Raw genomic sequence first — 17,745 nt, 5'->3', positions numbered from 1 at the left:
ATACACTCCCAGGACAGGTACAGCACGGGGTTAGATACAGAGTAAAGCTCCCTCTACACTGTCCCCATCAAACACTCCCAGGACAGGTACAGCACGGGGTTAGATACAGAGTAAAGCTCACTCTACACTGTCCCCATCATACACTCCCAGGACAGGTACAGCACGGGGTTAGATACAGAGCAAAGCTCCCTCTACACTGTCCTCATCAAACACTCCCAGGACAGGTACAGCACGGGGTTAGATACAGAGTAAAGCTCACTCTACACTGTCCCTATCAAACACTCCCAGGACAGGTACAGCACGGGGTTAGATACAGAGTAAAGCTCCCTCTACACTGTCCCCATCAAACATTCCTGGAACAGGTACAGCACTGGGTTAGGTACAGAGCAAAGCTCCCTCTACACTGTCCCTAACAAATACTCCCAGGACATGTGTAGCACAGGGTTAGATACAGAGTAAAGCTCCCTCTACACTGTTCCCATCAAACACTCCCAGGACAGGAACAGCACGGGGTTAGATACAGAGTAAAGCTCCCTCTACACTGTCCCCATCAAACAACAAGGACAGGTACAGCACGGGGTTGATACAGAGTAAAGCTCCCTTTACACTGTCCCCATCAAACACTCCCAGGACAGGTACAGCACGGGGTTAGATACAGAGTAAAGCTCCCTCTACACTGTCCCAATCAAACACTCCCAGGACAGGTACAGCACGGGGTGAGATACCGAGTAAAGCTCCCTCTACACTGTCCCCATCAAACACTCCCAGGACAGGTACAGCACGGGGTTAGATACAGAGTAAAGCTCCCTCTACACTGTCCCCATCAAACACTCCCAGGACAGGTACAGCACGGGGTTAGATACAGAGTAAAGCTCCCTCTACACTGTCCCCATCAAACACTCCCAGGACAGGTACAGCACGGGGTTTGATACAGAGTAAAGCTCCCTCTACACTGTCCCCATCAAACACTCCCAGGACAGGTACAGCACGGGGTTAGATACAGAGTAAAGCTCCCTCTACACTGTCCCCATCAAACACTCCAGGACAGGTACAGTCTGGAACTTGATGCCACTTACTTTCCGCACCCTCTGGAAGTAAAGCTCTGGCAGTGAGTGTGTCCAGTAGGCGAGATGACACAGGTAGAAAAACTTTACCTGGAAACTGGTGAAAAACAGAGAAATATCAGCACTCATTCCCCCCCCTCCCCGTCAACCCCCCCTCTTCTCCCATCAACCCTCCCCGTCCAGCACCCCCACCCCAACTCATCAAACCCCCCCCCCACCCACCCAATCACCGACACCCCCTTTCCCACCCCGCGGTGTACAGCCCCCTCAGCAGCCAAACAGAGCCTCAGCTCGCACTGAAACACCAGCAACGTCTGAGCTGTTCGACCAGGGGGGGATGGTGGTGGAGCAGTGGAACAGGAATATTTGCCAGGACTTACGAGAGGTCGGTGTGAGGGTACTTCTCCCAGAGACAGCTCGGATTGGTCACGTAGCCTTCCTGTAAAGACACACATTATATTACAGCCCCACCCAGCACTGACTATGTGGCTGTGCCACGGGAGGCGGGGGAGGGAGCGAGGAGAGGGGGGGAGAGCGAGGAGAGGGGGGGGGAGCGAGGAGAGGGGGGGGGAGCGAGGAGAGGGGGGGGGAGCGAGGAGAGGGGGGGGGAGCGAGGAGAGGGGGGGGAGCGAGGAGAGGGGGGGGAGCGAGGAGGGGGGGGGAGCGAGGAGAGGGGGGGGGGAGCGAGGAGAGGGGGGGGGAGCGAGGAGGGGGGGGGAGCGAGGAGAGGGGGGGGGAGCGAGGAGAGGGGGGGAGCGAGCGAGGAGAGGGGGGGAGCGAGGAGAGGGGGGGAGCGAGGAGAGGGGGGGGAGGGAGCGTGGAGAGGGGGGGGAGGGAGCGTGGAGAGGGGGGGAGGGAGTGAGGGGAGGGGGTCGGGGAGGGGAGGGGGTCGGGGGAGGGGAGGGGGTCGGGGGAGGGGAGGGGGTCGGGGGAGGGGAGGGGGTCGGGGGAGGGGAGGGGGTCGGGGGAGGGGAGGGGGTCGGGGGAGGGGAGGGGGTCGGGGGAGGGGAGGGGGTCGGGGGAGGGGAGGGGGTCGGGGGAGGGGAGGGGGTCGGGGAGGGGAGGGGGTCGGGGGAGGGGAGGGGGTCGGGGGAGGGGAGGGGGTCGGGGGAGGGGAGGGGGTCGGGGGAGGGGAGGGGGTCGGGGGAGGGGAGGGGGTCGGGGGAGGGGAGGGGGTCGGGGGAGGGGAGGGGGTCGGGGGAGGGGAGGGGGTCGCGGGAGGGGAGGGGGTCGCGGGAGGGGAGGGGGTCGCGGGAGGGGAGGGGGTCGCGGGAGGGGAGGGGGTCGCGGGAGGGGAGGGGGGTCGCGGGAGGGGAAGGGGTCGCAAGAGGGAGGGGGGAGGGGTCGCAAGGGGAGGGGGGGGTCGGGAGGGGAGGGGGGGTCGGGAGGGGAGGGGGGGGTCGGGGGAGGGGGGGGGGGGTCGGGGGAGGGGAGGGGGGGTCGGGAGGGGGAGGGGGGGTCGGGGGAGGGGGGGGGGTCGGGGGAGGGGAGGGGGTCGTGGCCTTTGCAGGCCGTCGCGAGCCCGGGTGAGGTGCTGGATGGAGAATGCAATGCTGACTCACCGTCACAATGATGACAGAAGCCCAGATTGCGGAGGTGAGGTGAAGGACAATCAGCTGACCCGACTCGTTCAGTTTGCCGTGTTTGATCTTTGACAGATGTAGCCGTTTATTTAATTTCTGAAAGATAAGGAATTGAACCCTGTTTATTCTGCAACGTGAAGGATGGAACTGGAGCCAATCTTTACTCAGTCTAATGTTTATCACAGAGTTATCACAACTCCTAACTCCACAGCAAACTTCCACAACATGTCTCTTTGCAGCTGCTCAAGTGAAACTTCTTTTAATGCCCTCAACTGGGGTCTAATTAAACACAATTTATAGAGAATTCACAAATAACGCCTACCCCTTTGGCCAGTTTGAATAATCCGTCCACTCTACCCCTTCCCATCTGTCCTCAACCCTCCTCCCTCTCCCAACCTCCCTCTCCCCTTTCCCCCTCCTCCGTTTCCTCCCCTCCCCCTCCGTTCCCTCCCTCTCTCCCCCTCCGTTCCCTCCCTCCCCCTCCGTTCCCTCCCTCCCCCTCCTCTCCCTGTCCCCCTCCTCCATTCCCTTCCTCTCTTTCCTCCTCCAATCCCTTTCCCCCTCCTCCGTTCCCTCCCTCCCTCTCCCCTCCCCCTCCCGACTCGGACCCACTCCCCAGTTACTCACATCGAGGCCGTATTCCTGGACCACAGCATGGAAGATAATTGTGATACAGATGTAGAACAAGATGGTGACAAAGTCGCAGCTTCCATACAGATAATAGACCACATCCCCGTCTGAGAGAGAGAGAAACAAGGTTGGAAACACAGCGAACAATAGCTCAGAACTCGGGAGAATTCACTGCTCTTTTGTTGATATAATGTTTACCCCAGCCCTTTCTTCTCAACCTCGTTACCCAGCCATCCCTCAACACCTCTCTCTCCAAACCAGCTCTCTTATAACCCCAGCCGGGATCAGGACCGGACCGTTTCCCAGATCCTCCCCGGAATATCAGCTGCCTCTTTATGGTGGGGCTTCCCCTGAACAGGAACCACCCCCCAGCCTCGGTAGGTCCAGGAAGGGGGCCCCGAGGGCAGTGGAGAAGTTTGAATCTTTATCGTAATAAATAAATAATCTTTATTGTCACAAGTAGGTTTACATTAACACTGCAATGACGTTACTGTGGAAATCCCCTCGTCGCCACATTCCGGCGCCTGTTCGGGTACACCGAGGGAGAATTCAGAATTCTCAGCTGGTACGAGAATTGAACCCGCACTGCTGGCCTTGTTCGGCATCACAAACCAGCTGTCTAGCCCACTGTGCTAAACCAGCCTGTGCCCTGTGTAACTGACACTTCCACGCTGGGAAAAAGCCTCTGACTATCCACCCTGTCTGTGCCTTTCATAATTTTGTAGACCTCCTTCAGGCCTCCCCTCAGCCTCCGTCTTTCCAGTGAAAACAATCCTAGGTGGGAACCAGAATAAGACCTTAAGACATAGGAGCGGAAGTAAGGCCATTCGGCCCATCGAGTACACTCCAACATTCAATCATGGCTGATTTCAACTCCATTTACACGCTCTCTCTCCATAGCCCTTAATTCCTCGAGAAATCAAGAATTTATCAAATGTGAGCTTAGAAGGTTTAATAACAGAACAAAAACAAAACATCGCCCTCAGGCAGAGCAAAAATGGTGATAAGTGTGAGAAGGAAGGTGGTCAATGCAGGACTGAGGGTGTTGTACCTAAATGCACACAGTATACGGTGTGGTGATATACATCACTGTAAGTACACAAGGGGTTAATGTACATACACTACACCTAGCTAGACACTAGAGGGAGCACGAGAGACATGACACACAGACAGTCAACCAATAGGTCAGTAAGATAGGACACGATCAACGGGCAGTCACGATACACACACACACACAGACAGAGGTGACACTACCACAGGAGGGCATTACACCAACCCATATAAAAGGACACAGCACACATGCTCAGTCTCTTTCCAGTGGAGACAGTGAGTACAGACACAGGGTTGATTTAACACCACACCCACCACGTGGATTGTAGCAGACTGGTTAGTCAGTCTGAGTAGCTGTAGCAGGATTAACAGTAGCGTCGAATCCAAGTAGGAGAATTGTTAATAGTCTAATAAACGTGTTAAAGCTATCTCCAAGTCTGAACCTTCCTTTGTCAGAGTACACATCAAGGAAGCAGCTTATGCTGCGTCAAGAGCATAACACAACATAAGACAAGGTCACTGACATTGCTGCGCACATTGAAATTGGCCGGTACGATGTTGTGGGCATCGCAGAGACGTGGCTGCAAGGGGATCAGGGCTGGGATCTAAATATCCAAGGATACATGTCCTATCAAAAGGACAGACAGATGGGCAAAGGGGGCGGGGTTGCATTGTGAGTAAGGAATGAAGTTAAATCGATAGCAAGGAGCGATATAGGATCAGAAGGCACAGAATCTCTGTGGGTAGAGTTGTGGAATCACAAAGGTAAAAAGACCCTGATGGGAGTTATGTACAGGCCCCCTAGCAGTAGTCAGGATGTGGGGCAGAAAATAAATCAGGAGATAGAAAAGGCTGTAAAAAAGGCAACTTTACAATAATCATGGGGGACTAAAATATGCAGGTGGACTGGGAAAATCAGGGTGGGAGTGGATCCCAAGAAAAGGAATTTGTGGAATGTCTGAGAGATGGTTTTTTGGAGCAGCTTGTGACAGAGCCGACTAGGGAACAGGCAATTCTGGATTTGGTGATGTGAAATGAGGCAGACTTGATTAGGGTGAAGGAACCCTTAGGGAGTAGTGACCACAATATGATAGAATTTACCCTGCAGTTTGAGAGGGAGAAGCTGCAATCAGATGTAACGGTATTACAATTAAATAAGGGGAACTACAAAGACATGAGGGAGGAGCTGGCCAGAGTTGATTGAAAAGGAGCCTAACAGGGAAGACAGTGGAACAGCAATGGCAGGAGTTTTGGGGGTTATTCGGGAGGCACAACAGAAATTCATCCCAAGGAGGAGGAAACATGCTAAGAGGAGGACAAGGCATCCATGGCTGACGAGGGAAGTCAAGGACAGCATAAAAGCTAAAGAAAAAACAGACAAAGTGGCGAGTATTAGTGGGAAGTCAGAGGATTGAGAGCAGTGGGCAACTAAAAAAGCAATAAGGGGGGAGAAGATGAAGTACGAGTGCAAGTTAGCTAGTAATATAAAGGAAGATAGGAAGAGGTTTTTTTCAATATATAAAAGGTAAGAGAGAGGCAAAAATAGACATTGCACCACTGGAAAATCTGGCTGGAGAAGTAATAATAGGAAACAAAGAAATGGCAGATGAACTGAATAGTTACTTTGCATCAGTCTTCACGGTGGAAGATACCAGTGGGATGCCAGAGTTCCAGGAGAGCCAGGGGGCAGAGGTGAGTGCAGTGACCATTACTAAGGAGAAGGTTCTGGGGAAACTGAAAGGTCTGAAGGTGGATAAATCACCTGGACCAGATGGACTACACCCCAGGGACCTAAAAGAGATAGCTGAGGAGATTGTGGAGGCATTGGTGATGATCTTTCAGGAATCACTGGAGGCAGGAAGAGTCCCAGAGGACTGGAAGGTGGCTAATGTAACACCATTGTTTAAGAAGGGAGGGAGGCAGAAGACGGGAAATTATCGGCCGGTTAGCCTGACTTCAGTCATTGGTAAGATTTTAGAGTCTGTTATTAAAGATGAGATTGCGGAGTACTTGGAAGTGCATGGTAAAATAGGACTGAGTCAGCACGGCTTCGTCAAAGGGAGGTCGTGTCTGACAAATCTGTTAGAGTTCTTTGAGGAGGTAACAAGGAAGTTAGACAAAGAAGAACCAGTGGATGTGATTTATTTAGATTTCCAGAAGGCCTTTGACAAGGTGCCGCACAGGAGACTGTTAAATAAGTTAAGAGCCCATGGTGTTCAGGGTAAGATCCTGGCATGGATAGAGGATTGGCTGACTGGCAGAAGGCAGAGAGTGGGGATAAAGGGGTCTTTTTCAGGATGGCAGCTGGTGACTAGTGGTGTGCCTCAGGGGTCGGTGCTGGGACCACAACTTTTCACAATATACATTAATGATCTGGAAGACGGAACTGAAGGCACTGTTGCTAAGTTTGCAGATGATACAAAGATCTGTAGAGGGACAGGTAGTATTGAGGAAGCAGGGGGGCTGCAGAAGGATTTGGACAGGCTAGGAGAGTGGGCAATGAAGTGGCAGATGGAATACTATGTGGAAAAGTGTGAGGTTCTGCACTTTGGAAGGAGGATTTTAGGCACAGACTATTTTCTAAATGGATAAATGCTTAGGAAATCAGAAGCACAAAGGGACTTGGGAGTCCTTGTTCACGATTCTCTTAAGGTTAATGTGTAGGTTCAGTCAGCAGTTAGGAAGGCAAATGCAATGTTAGCATTCATGTCGAGTGGGCTAGAATACAAGACCAGGGATGTACTTCTGAGGCTGTATAAGGCTCTGGTCAGACCCCATTTGGAATATTGTGAGCAGTTTTGGGCCCCGTATCGAAGGAAGGATGTGCTGGCCTTGGAAAGGGTCCAGAGGAGGTTCACAAGAATGATCCCTGGAATGAAGAGCTTGTCGTATGAGGAATGGTTGAGGACTCTGGGTCTGTACTCGTTGGAGTTTAGAAGGATGAGGGGGGATCTTATTGAAACTTACAGGATACTGCGAGGCCTGGATAGAGTGGACGTGGAGAGGATGTTTCCACTTGTGGGAAAAACTAGAAGCAGAGGACACAATCTCAGACTAAAGGGACGATCCTTTAAAACCGAGATGAGGAGGAATTTCTTCAGCCAGAGGGTGGTGAATCTGTGGAACTCTTTGCCGCAGAAGGCTGTGGAGGTCAAATCACTGAGTGTCTTTAAGAAAGAGATAGATAGGTTCTTGATTAATAAGGGGATCAGGGGTTATGGGGAGAAGGCAGGAGAATGGGGATGAGAAACATATTAGACATGATTGAATGGCGGAGCAGACTCAATGGGCCGAGTGGCCTAATTCTGCTCCTACGTCTTATGGTTTAATGCAACCTCTTCTAATAACCAACACCCTCGAGACCAGGCGACATCCGGGTGAACCTTCTTTGCACTCTTTCCAAAGCTTCCACATTCTTCAGATAATGCGGTGACCAGAACTGCTGGTTTAGCACAGTGAGCTAAACAGCTGGCTTGTAATGCAGAACAAGGCCAGCGGCGCGTGTTCAAATCCCGTACCGGCCTCCCCGAACAGGCGCCGGAATGTGGCGACTAGGGGCTTTTTGCAGTAACTTCATTGAAGCCTACTTGTGACAATAAGTGATTATTATTATTAATATGGGGAAATTAAAGTCGCCCATCATAACTACCCTGCTTTTTTCACACCCTTTCAGTATCTGCCTCCTGTGGGCTGCTGGGAGGTCTACAGCACACTCCCAACATTGTATTTCACCCTTGTTATTCCTGAACTCCACCCATAATGCCTCATGATGTGGAGATGCCGGCGTTGGACTGGGGTGAGCACCAGGTTAAAGTCCAACAAAATTGTATGGAATCACTAGCTTTTGGAGCACAGCTCCTTCCTCAGGTGAGTCACGCAATGTCCTTGGCAGACAGGATTAAGGAGAATCACAAGGCATTTCATATGTATATTAGGAACAAGCGGGTAGCTAGAGAAAGTGTTGGTACTCAAAGCCCCCGAAGATCGAAGCATAGCTATCGGACATGGCGAGTTTTCTCGGTCTAGAAAAGGTCAAGTTTGCCTTGAGAGGGTCACTGTTAGGGTTCGCCCGGAGGTGGCAGCCAGTGTCATTGACTTCTTCGCGGAGAATTAATCGTCAGCAGGGGGGGGCTAGGGTAGTGTAGCGTGGGGGTGGTTTAGTCAGGTCCTTGTGCGAATGGAGTCGTGGTTTGCACTATGTGTTATTTGCGTTTCCTTTTGTACAGTACTACAATGTCATTGTTTTATATGCCAAAAATACCTCAATAAAATTATTTATTAAAAAAAAGAGTTGGTCCACTCAAGGGCAAAGGAGGGAAATTGTGTAGAACCAGAGGAAGTAAGTGAGATCCTTAATGAGCACTTTGCATCGGTATTCACAAAGGAGAGGGACAGGTTGATTGGTGAAGTATCAGAGGGACGTGTAAACACTTTAGAACAGGTGGTTATTACGAGGGAGGAAGTGTTAGGTGTGTTAAAAAGCATTAAGGTAGACAAATCCCCAGGGCCAGATGGCATTTATCCCAGATTACTGAGGGAGGCAAGAGATGAAATCACTGGGCCTCTGACAGAAATCTTTGTGTCCTCATTGGCCACAGGTGAGATCCCAGAGGATTGGAGGATAGCCAATGTTGTCCCGTTATTTAAGAAGGGTTGCAAGGATAATCCGGGAATTATAGGCCAGTGAGCTTGGCGTCAGTGATAGTGAAATTGTTGGAAAAGATTCTCAGAGCTAGGATCTGTGCACATTTGGAAGTGAATGGTCTTATTAGCGACAGACAGTACGGTTTTGTACGAGGAGGTCATGCCTCACTAATTTGATTGAATTTTTTGAGGAGGTGACAAAAATGATTGATGAGGGAAGGGCTGTGGAGGTTGTCTACATGGATTTTAGTAAAGCATTTGATAAGGTCCCTCATGACAGCTGGTGCAAAAGATTAGATCACTTGGGGTCAGGGGTGAACTAGCTGGATGGATCCAGAACTGGCTTGGCCTAGAAGACAGAGGGTAGCAGTGGAAGGGTGTTTTTCCGAATGGAGGTCTGTAACTAGCGGTGTTCCGCAGGGATCAGTTCTGGGACCTCTGCTCTTTGTAATATATATAAATGACTTGGAAGAAAACGTAGCGGGTCTGATTCGCAAGTTTGCGGATGATACAAGATTGCAGGAGTTGCGGATGGTGATGAAGATTGTCAGAGAATACAACAGGATATAGATAGGCTGCAATATTGGGCAGAGAAATGGCAGATGGAATTTAACCCGGACAAATGCGAGGTGATGCATTTTGGTAGATCCAGTTCCGGTGGGAGCTATAAAATAAATGGCAGAACCATCAGGAGCAGAGACACAGAGAGATCTGGGTGTGCAGGTCCACAGATCCTTAAAAGTGGCAGCACAGGTGGAAATGGTGGTAAAGAAAGCATACGGCATGCTTGCCTTCATAGGACAGGGTATCGAATATAAAAGCTTGAAAACTGTTACAGTTATATAAAACGTTGGTTAGGCCACATTTGGAATACTGTGTCCAATTCTGGTCACCGCACTACCAGAAGGACGTGGAGGCTTTGGAGAGAGTACAGAAAAGGTTTACCAGGATGTTGCCTGGTATGGAGGGTATTAGCTCTGAGGAGAGACTGAATAAACTGGGATTGTTCTCCCTCGAGAGACGCAGGCTGAGGGGCGACCTGATAGAAGTTTATAAAATTATGAGGCGTATAGATAGGGTGAACAGTCGGAGGCTTTTTCCCAGGGTGGAATTGACAATTACAAGGGGGCACAGGTTCAAGGGGAGGGGGGAAAGGTTCAGTGGAGATGTGCAGGGGAAGTTTTTACACAGAGGGTGGTGGTGGCCTGGAATGTGCGGCCCAGTGAGGTGGTTGCGGCAGATACGGTAGCGACCTTTAGATACATGAACAGATGGGGTATAGAAGGATACAGGCGGCTGGTCTAGATAGGACACGTGATCCGAACAGGTTTGGAGGGCCTGTTTCCGTGCTGTATCGTTCTAATCAGTAATTTAACTCCCCCACCTCTTTTGTTTACCTGTCTGTCCCGTCTAAAACAACGATATCCCGGAATGTAAAGCTGCCAGTCCTGTCCCTCCTTTAACCATGTCTCCGTAATTAGATCATAGTTCCATGCAGCAATCCAGGCTCTCAGTCCATCCGTCTTACCCGTTATATTTCTTGCATTGAAGCAAACGCGCTCCAGACCTGCAGTCCCGCTGAGCCCTGCAGCCTCCCTCAGTCTGCTCTTACTCTGCGCTAAGTTTATCTCAGTCTCCCGCTTTCCCCAGTCTCTACACTTACTGGCCAGCTGTTCCGCTTCCCACCCCCCTGCCACACTAGTTTAAATCCTCCCGAACAGCATTAGCAAACCTCCCGCCCAGGATATTCTTTTTTTTTGATCCCTGAAGCTAGTTTTATTCACATATTTCAGAAAACAGTGGATTAGGAGTCATTGCAGCTACATAATGCATCAGAGGCAGAATTACCGAAATCACATTTACCGTCCGTCACAGCCTCAGATAGGACTCGCAGTGGGAATCCTTCACTTTGTTAACACAGGCAGACTGCAGGGAGGCGAGCGGGTGGTGAAAATCAAGGAGAAATGGGAAGCGGAGTTGGGAATGGAGATCAATTGAAGAGTATGGAGTGAGGCACTGCGATGGGTAAACTCCTCCCTTGTGCAAGGATGAGCCTGATACAGTTTAAGGTGGTGCACAGGATGCAGGTAAAGCAGTGGATGTAGTGTACATGGATTTTAGTAAGGCATTTGATAAGGTTCCCCATGGTAGGCTTATGCAGAAAGTAAAGAGGCATGGGATAGTGGGAAATTTGGCCAGTTGGATAACGAACTGGCTAACCGATAGAAGTCAGAGAGTGGTGGTGGGTGGCAAATATTCAGCCTGGATCCCAGTTACCAGTGGTGTACCGCACGGATCAGTTCTGGGTCCTCTGCTGTTTGTGATTTTCATTAATGACTTGGATGAGGGAGTTGAAGGGTGGGTCAGTAAATTTGCAGACGATACGAAGATTGGTGGAGTTGTGGATAGTAAGGAGGGCTGTTGTCGGCTGCAAAGAGACATAGATAGGATGCAGAGCTGGGCTGAGAAGTGGCAGATGGAGTTTAACCGTGAAAAGTGTGAGGTTGTCCATTTTGGAAGGACAAATATGAATGCGGAATACAGGGTTAACGGTAGAGTTCTTGGCATTGTGGAGGAGCAGAGATCTTGGGGTCTATGTTCATACATCTTTGAAAGTTGCCACTCAAGTGGATAGAGCTGTGAAGAAGGCCTATGATGTGCTCGCGTTCATTAACAGAGGGATTGAATTTAAGAGCCGTGAGGTGATGATGCAGCTGTACAAAACTTTGATAAGGCCACATTTGCAGTACTGTGTACAGTTCTGGTCGCCTCATTTTAGGAAGGATGTGGAAGCTTTGGAAAAGGTGCAAAGGAGATTTACCAAGATGTTGCCTGGAATGGATAGTAGGTCTTACAAGGAAAGGTTCAGGGTGCTAGGCCTTTTCTCATTAGAACACCGTGGCAGCATGGTAGCATTGTGGATAGCACAATTGCTTCACAGCTCCAGGGTCCCAGGTTCGATTCCGGCTTGGGTCACTGTCTGTGCGGAGTCTGCACATCCTCCCCGTGTCTGCGTGGGTTTCCTCCGGGTGCTCCGGTTTCCTCCCACAGTCCAAAGATGTGCAGGTTAGGTGGATTGGCCGTGATAAATTGCCCGTAGTGTCCAAAATTGCCCTTAGTGTTGGGTGGGGTTACTGGGTTATGGGGATGGGGTGGAGGTGTTGACCTTGGGTGGGGTGCTCTTTCCAAGAGCTGGTGCAGACTCGATGGGCCGAATGGCCTCCTTCTGCACTGTAAATTCTATGATAACAGAGAAGGATGAGGGGCGACTTGATAGAGGTTTATAAGATGATCAGGGGAATAGATAAGAGTAGACAGTCAGAGACTTTTTCCCCAGGTGGAACACACCATTACAAGGGGACATAAATTTAAGGTGAAAGGTGGAAGATATAGGAGGGATATCAGAGGTAGGTTCTTTACCCAGAGAGTAGTGGGGGCATGGAATGCACTGCCTGTGGAAGTAGTTGAGTCGGAAACATTAGGGACCTTCAAGCAGCTATTGGATAGGTACCTGGATTACGGTAAAATGATATAGTGTAGATTTATTTGTTCTTAATCTAGGACAACAGTTTGGCACAACATTGTGGGCCGAAGGGCCTGTTCTGTGCTGTATTTTTCTATGTTCTATGACTCGGATGAGAATGAGTGGGTTCTTTCAGGGGGTAGCAGATGAGTGTGAGAGGTGTGGGTGGGGGCCAGCGAATCATGCGCACATGTTTTGGGGTTGTGAAAAGTTGGGAGGATTCTGGGCGGGGGTGTTCGCGGTCTTAGCCAGGATGGTGGACGAGGGAGTGGACCCGGACCCTTTGGTGGTGATATTTGGGGTTTTTGTTGATTGTTGGGAAGAATGTTTCCCGGGGTGTTTATTTCCTGTAACTACTTTGATACACGTTTGAATAAAATGCGTTTATAAAAAACCTCCGGCAGTCTTGCAGCACCAGGAATTCCCACAGCACATTGCTTCCAATCTAACCTCTTTTGCTTTGCAAGAATAGCGTTTGCATATCCCTCCAACGGCACATTTCAAAGCACGCTCTCCGATTCTCAATAATGAACTCTCGGCTCCATCGGCAAACGGGGGTTGTATCAGCACCAGGAACCCAGATAGCAGAAGCTGCATTTTCAGCATTCCCCAATGACAGCCTCACGGTTAAAGTCAGACACCTGGAGCACAGGAGCTCTTTAAATAAACACCACAAACATGGTGTAGTGAACAATCGTACACAGACGGCACGGGATTGGCTTAACCTTAGACACGTTGAGAGGACATTTCAATAACTGAGTCCCCCCCTGCCCAGGATATTGGTGCCCCTCCAGTTCAGGTGCAACCCGTCTTTCTTGTACAGATCCCACCTTCCCCAGAAGACATCCTAGTGATCCATATATCTGAAGCCCTCCCTCATACACCAGCTCTTCAGCCACATGTTCAACTGTACTATCTCCCTGGTCCCAGCCTCACGAGCACGTGGCACGGGGAGTAATCGTGAGATTATTACTCCAGGTCCTGCTTTTTAGCTCTCGACCCAACTCCCAGTATTGTCTTTGCAGGACCTCTTCCCTCTTCCTGAATATCTCATCAGTACCAATGTGGACAATGACATCTGTCTGTTTGCCCTCTTGTTTCAGGATGTCCTGTAGCCGTTTAGAGACATCCAGGACCCTGGCACCAGGAAGGCAACACACCATCCTAGAGTCCCAGAAACACCTCCTGTGCCCCTGACTGTCGAGTTTCCTAAGACTATCACTCGCTTGGACTTGATGCACTGGTCACAAATCCCACAGACATAGTCGTCAGGGACGCGGGAAAGCTCCCTGATCTCCCACATCTGGCAGGAGGAGCATACCACTGCCCGAACTGCCATCTCTGCCCTTGTACACTTAAGAGATATAAGAATAAGAACCGTACCTTGCTTGTTGAAGTTTTGAAGATTATAAAGGGGAACAGATAGTTTCTCCCTATCTCTGCTGGGGGGCTGGTTGGGCAGGATAGAGTGGAACTCTCTTCCAGAAAGAGCCATGGTGGCTCGATGAACACAGAATATAGATCAGCCCTGGGAGGAATGAATGAATAGGTGTGATGGGATAGGCATGAGGGACTGAATGGCCTCCGCTTCCTTTGTTACCTCATCGTGGACTCCACTGATCCATTTCCAAACATAACCAGGAGGCCAGATGGTCCCTGGAGCTGGTTAGCCCCCGTCCAGTACGGTCAAGGCTGATCGCCACTGCCTCACCCAATGGCAAAATCGCCCAAGTCCCCTCCAGTCCAAACATCTACTGATCTCAGTCTTGACTCCAGTCAGTAACTGAGCATTAAAACAGCGCTCTGGGGATGAAGCTCCAAATTCATCCACTTGAAGAAATTTCTCATCTCAATCCTCTCATGTCTTTACTTTATTGACTGGAAGCCAGTGACGTAACACCGGGATCTGTGCGGAGTCCCCGAGCAGTCATCATTTAGTGACGTAACACCGGGATCTGTGCGGAGTCCCCGAGCAGTCATCATTTAGTGACGTAACACCGGGATCTGTGCGGAGTCCCCGAGCAGTCATCATTTAGTGACGTAACACCGGGATCTGTGCGGAGTCCCCGAGCAGTCATCATTTAGTGACGTAACACCGGGATCTCTGCGGAGTCCCCGAGCAGTCATCATTTAGTGACGTAACACCGGGATCTGTGCGGAGTCCCCGAGCAGTCATCATTTAGTGACGTAACACCGGGATCTGTGCGGAGTCCCCGAGCAGTCATCATTTAGTGACCTACCACCGGGATCTGTGCGGAGTCCCCGAGCAGTCATCATTTAGTGACGTAACACCGGGATCTGTGCGGAGTCCCCGAGCAGTCATCATTTAGTGACGTAACACCGGGATCTGTGCAGAGTCCCCGAGCAGTCATCATTTAGTGACGTAACACCGGGATCTCTGCGGAGTCCCCGGGCAGTCATCATTTAGTGACGTAACACCGGGATCTGTGCGGAGTCCCCGAGCAGTCATCATTTAGTGACGTAACACCGGGATCTGTGCGGAGTCCCCGAGCAGTCATCATTTAGTGACGTAACACCGGGATCTGTGCGGAGTCCCCGAGCAGTCATCATTTAGTGACGTAACACCGGGATCTGTGCGGAGTCCCCGAGCAGTCATCATTTAGTGACGTACCACCGGGATCTGTGCGGAGTCCCCGAGCAGTCATCATTTAGTGACGTAACACCGGGATCTGTGCGGAGTCCCCGAGCAGTCATCATTTAGTGACGTAACACCGGGATCTGTGCGGAGTCCCCGAGCAGTCATCATTTAGTGACGTAACACCGGGATCTGTGCGGAGTCCCCGAGCAGTCATCATTTAGTGACGTAACACCGGGATCTGTGCGGAGTCCCCGAGCAGTCATCATTTAGTGACGTAACACCGGGATCTGTGCGGAGTCCCCGAGCAGTCATCATTTAGTGACGTAACACCGGGATCTGTGCGGAGTCCCCGAGCAGTCATCATTTAGTGACGTAACACCGGGATCTGTGCGGAGTCCCCGAGCAGTCATCATTTAGTGACCTACCACCGGGATCTGTGCGGAGTCCCCGAGCAGTCATCATTTAGTGACGTAACACCGGGATCTGTGCGGAGTCCCCGAGCAGTCATCATTTAGTGACGTAACACCGGGATCTGTGCGGAGTCCCCGAGCAGTCATCATTTAGTGACGTAACACCGGGATCTGTGCGGAGTCCCCGAGCAGTCATCATTTAGTGACCTACCACCGGGATCTGTGCGGAGTCCCCGAGCAGTCATCATTTAGTGACGTAACACCGGGATCTGTGCGGAGTCCCCGAGCAGTCATCATTTAGTGACGTAACACCGGGATCTGTGCGGAGTCCCCGAGCAGTCATCATTTAGTGACGTAACACCGGGATCTGTGCGGAGTCCCCGAGCAGTCATCATTTAGTGACGTAACACCGGGATCTCTGCGGAGTCCCCGAGCAGTCATCATTTAGTGACGTAACACCGGGATCTGTGCGGAGTCCCCGAGCAGTCATCATTTAGTGACGTAACACCGGGATCTGTGCGGAGTCCCCGAGCAGTCATCATTTAGTGACCTACCACCGGGATCTGTGCGGAGTCCCCGAGCAGTCATCATTTAGTGACGTAACACCGGGATCTGTGCGGAGTCCCCGAGCAGTCATCATTTAGTGACGTAACACCGGGATCTCTGCGGAGTCCCCGAGCAGTCATCATTTAGTGACGTAACACCGGGATCTGTGCGGAGTCCCCGAGCAGTCATCATTTAGTGACGTAACACCGGGATCCGTGCGGAGTCCCCGAGCAGTCATCATTTAGTGACGTAACACCGGGATCTGTGCGGAGTCCCCGAGCAGTCATCATTTAGTGACGTAACACCAGGATCTGTGCGGAGTCCCCGAGCAGTCATCATTTAGTGACGTAACACCGGGATCTGTGCGGAGACCCCAGGCAGTCATCATTTAGTGACGTAACACCGGGATCTGTGCGGAGTCCCCGAGCAGTCATCATTTAGTGACGTAACACCGGGATCTGTGCGGAGTCCCCGGGCAGTCATCATTTAGTGACGTAACACCGGGATCTGTGCGGAGTCCCCGAGCAGTCATCATTTAGTGACGTAACACCGGGATCTGTGCGGAGTCCCCGAGCAGTCATCATTTAGTGACGTAACACCGGGATCTGTGCGGAGTCCCCGGGCAGTCATCATTTAGTGACGTAACACCGGGATCTGTGCAGAGTCCCCGAGCAGTCATCATTTAGTGACGTAACACCGGGATCTGTGCGGAGTCCCCGAGCAGTCATCATTTAGTGACGTAACACCAGGATCTGTGCGGAGTCCCCGAGCAGTCATCATTTAGTGACGTAACACCGGGATCTGTGCGGAGACCCCAGGCAGTCATCATTTAGTGACGTACCACCCGGATCTGTGCGGAGTCCCCGAGCAGTCATCATTTAGTGACGTAACACCGGGATCTCTGCGGAGTCCCCGAGCAGTCATCATTTAGTGACGTAACACCGGGATCTCTGCGGAGTCCCCGAGCAGTCATCATTTAGTGACGTAACACCGGGATCTGTGCGGAGTCCCCGAGCAGTCATCATTTAGTGACGTAACACCGGGATCTGTGCGGAGTCCCCGAGCAGTCATCATTTAGTGACGTAACACCAGGATCTGTGCGGAGTCCCCGAGCAGTCATCATTTAGTGACGTAACACCGGGATCTGTGCGGAGACCCCAGGCAGTCATCATTTAGTGACGTAACACCGGGATCTGTGCGGAGTCCCCGAGCAGTCATCATTTAGTGACGTAACACCGGGATCTGTGCGGAGTCCCCGGGCAGTCATCATTTAGTGACGTAACACCGGGATCTGTGCGGAGTCCCCGAGCAGTCATCATTTAGTGACGTAACACCGGGATCTCTGCGGAGTCCCCGAGCAGTCATCATTTAGTGACGTAACACCGGGATCTCTGCGGAGTCCCCGAGCAGTCATCATTTAGTGACGTAACACCGGGATCTGTGCGGAGTCCCCGAGCAGTCATCATTTAGTGACGTAACACCGGGATCCGTGCGGAGTCCCCGAGCAGTCATCATTTAGTGACGTAACACCAGGATCTGTGCGGAGTCCCCGAGCAGTCATCATTTAGTGACGTAACACCGGGATCTGTGCGGAGACCCCAGGCAGTCATCATTTAGTGACGTAACACCGGGATCTGTGCGGAGTCCCCGAGCAGTCATCATTTAGTGACGTAACACCTGGATCTGTGCGGAGACC

At 51.4% G+C, this 17,745-nt stretch overlaps 1 protein-coding gene across 1 annotated transcript in view; it reads right to left on the bottom strand.

Annotated features, from left to right (window-relative positions):
- The window catches only part of LOC140428868 (translocating chain-associated membrane protein 2-like), a 52,613-nt gene that overhangs the window by 16,444 nt on the left and 18,424 nt on the right, over positions 1–17,745 (bottom strand). The window contains exons 3-6 of the mRNA XM_072515522.1: positions 3,275–3,384; positions 2,627–2,743; positions 1,445–1,503; positions 1,077–1,161 (exon numbers count right to left, since the gene is read on the bottom strand). Coding sequence (XP_072371623.1) covers positions 1,077–1,161; positions 1,445–1,503; positions 2,627–2,743; positions 3,275–3,384 — 371 coding nt within the window. The remainder of the gene's footprint in view (positions 1–1,076; positions 1,162–1,444; positions 1,504–2,626; positions 2,744–3,274; positions 3,385–17,745) is intronic.

The sequence above is a fragment of the Scyliorhinus torazame genome, chromosome 1 (assembly GCF_047496885.1).
Source record: "Scyliorhinus torazame isolate Kashiwa2021f chromosome 1, sScyTor2.1, whole genome shotgun sequence".
In the NCBI taxonomy this organism is placed as follows: Eukaryota; Metazoa; Chordata; class Chondrichthyes; order Carcharhiniformes; family Scyliorhinidae; genus Scyliorhinus; species Scyliorhinus torazame.
Note: the sequence above shows the minus strand (reverse complement) of the source record. Positions and strands in the feature narration are given on the sequence as shown.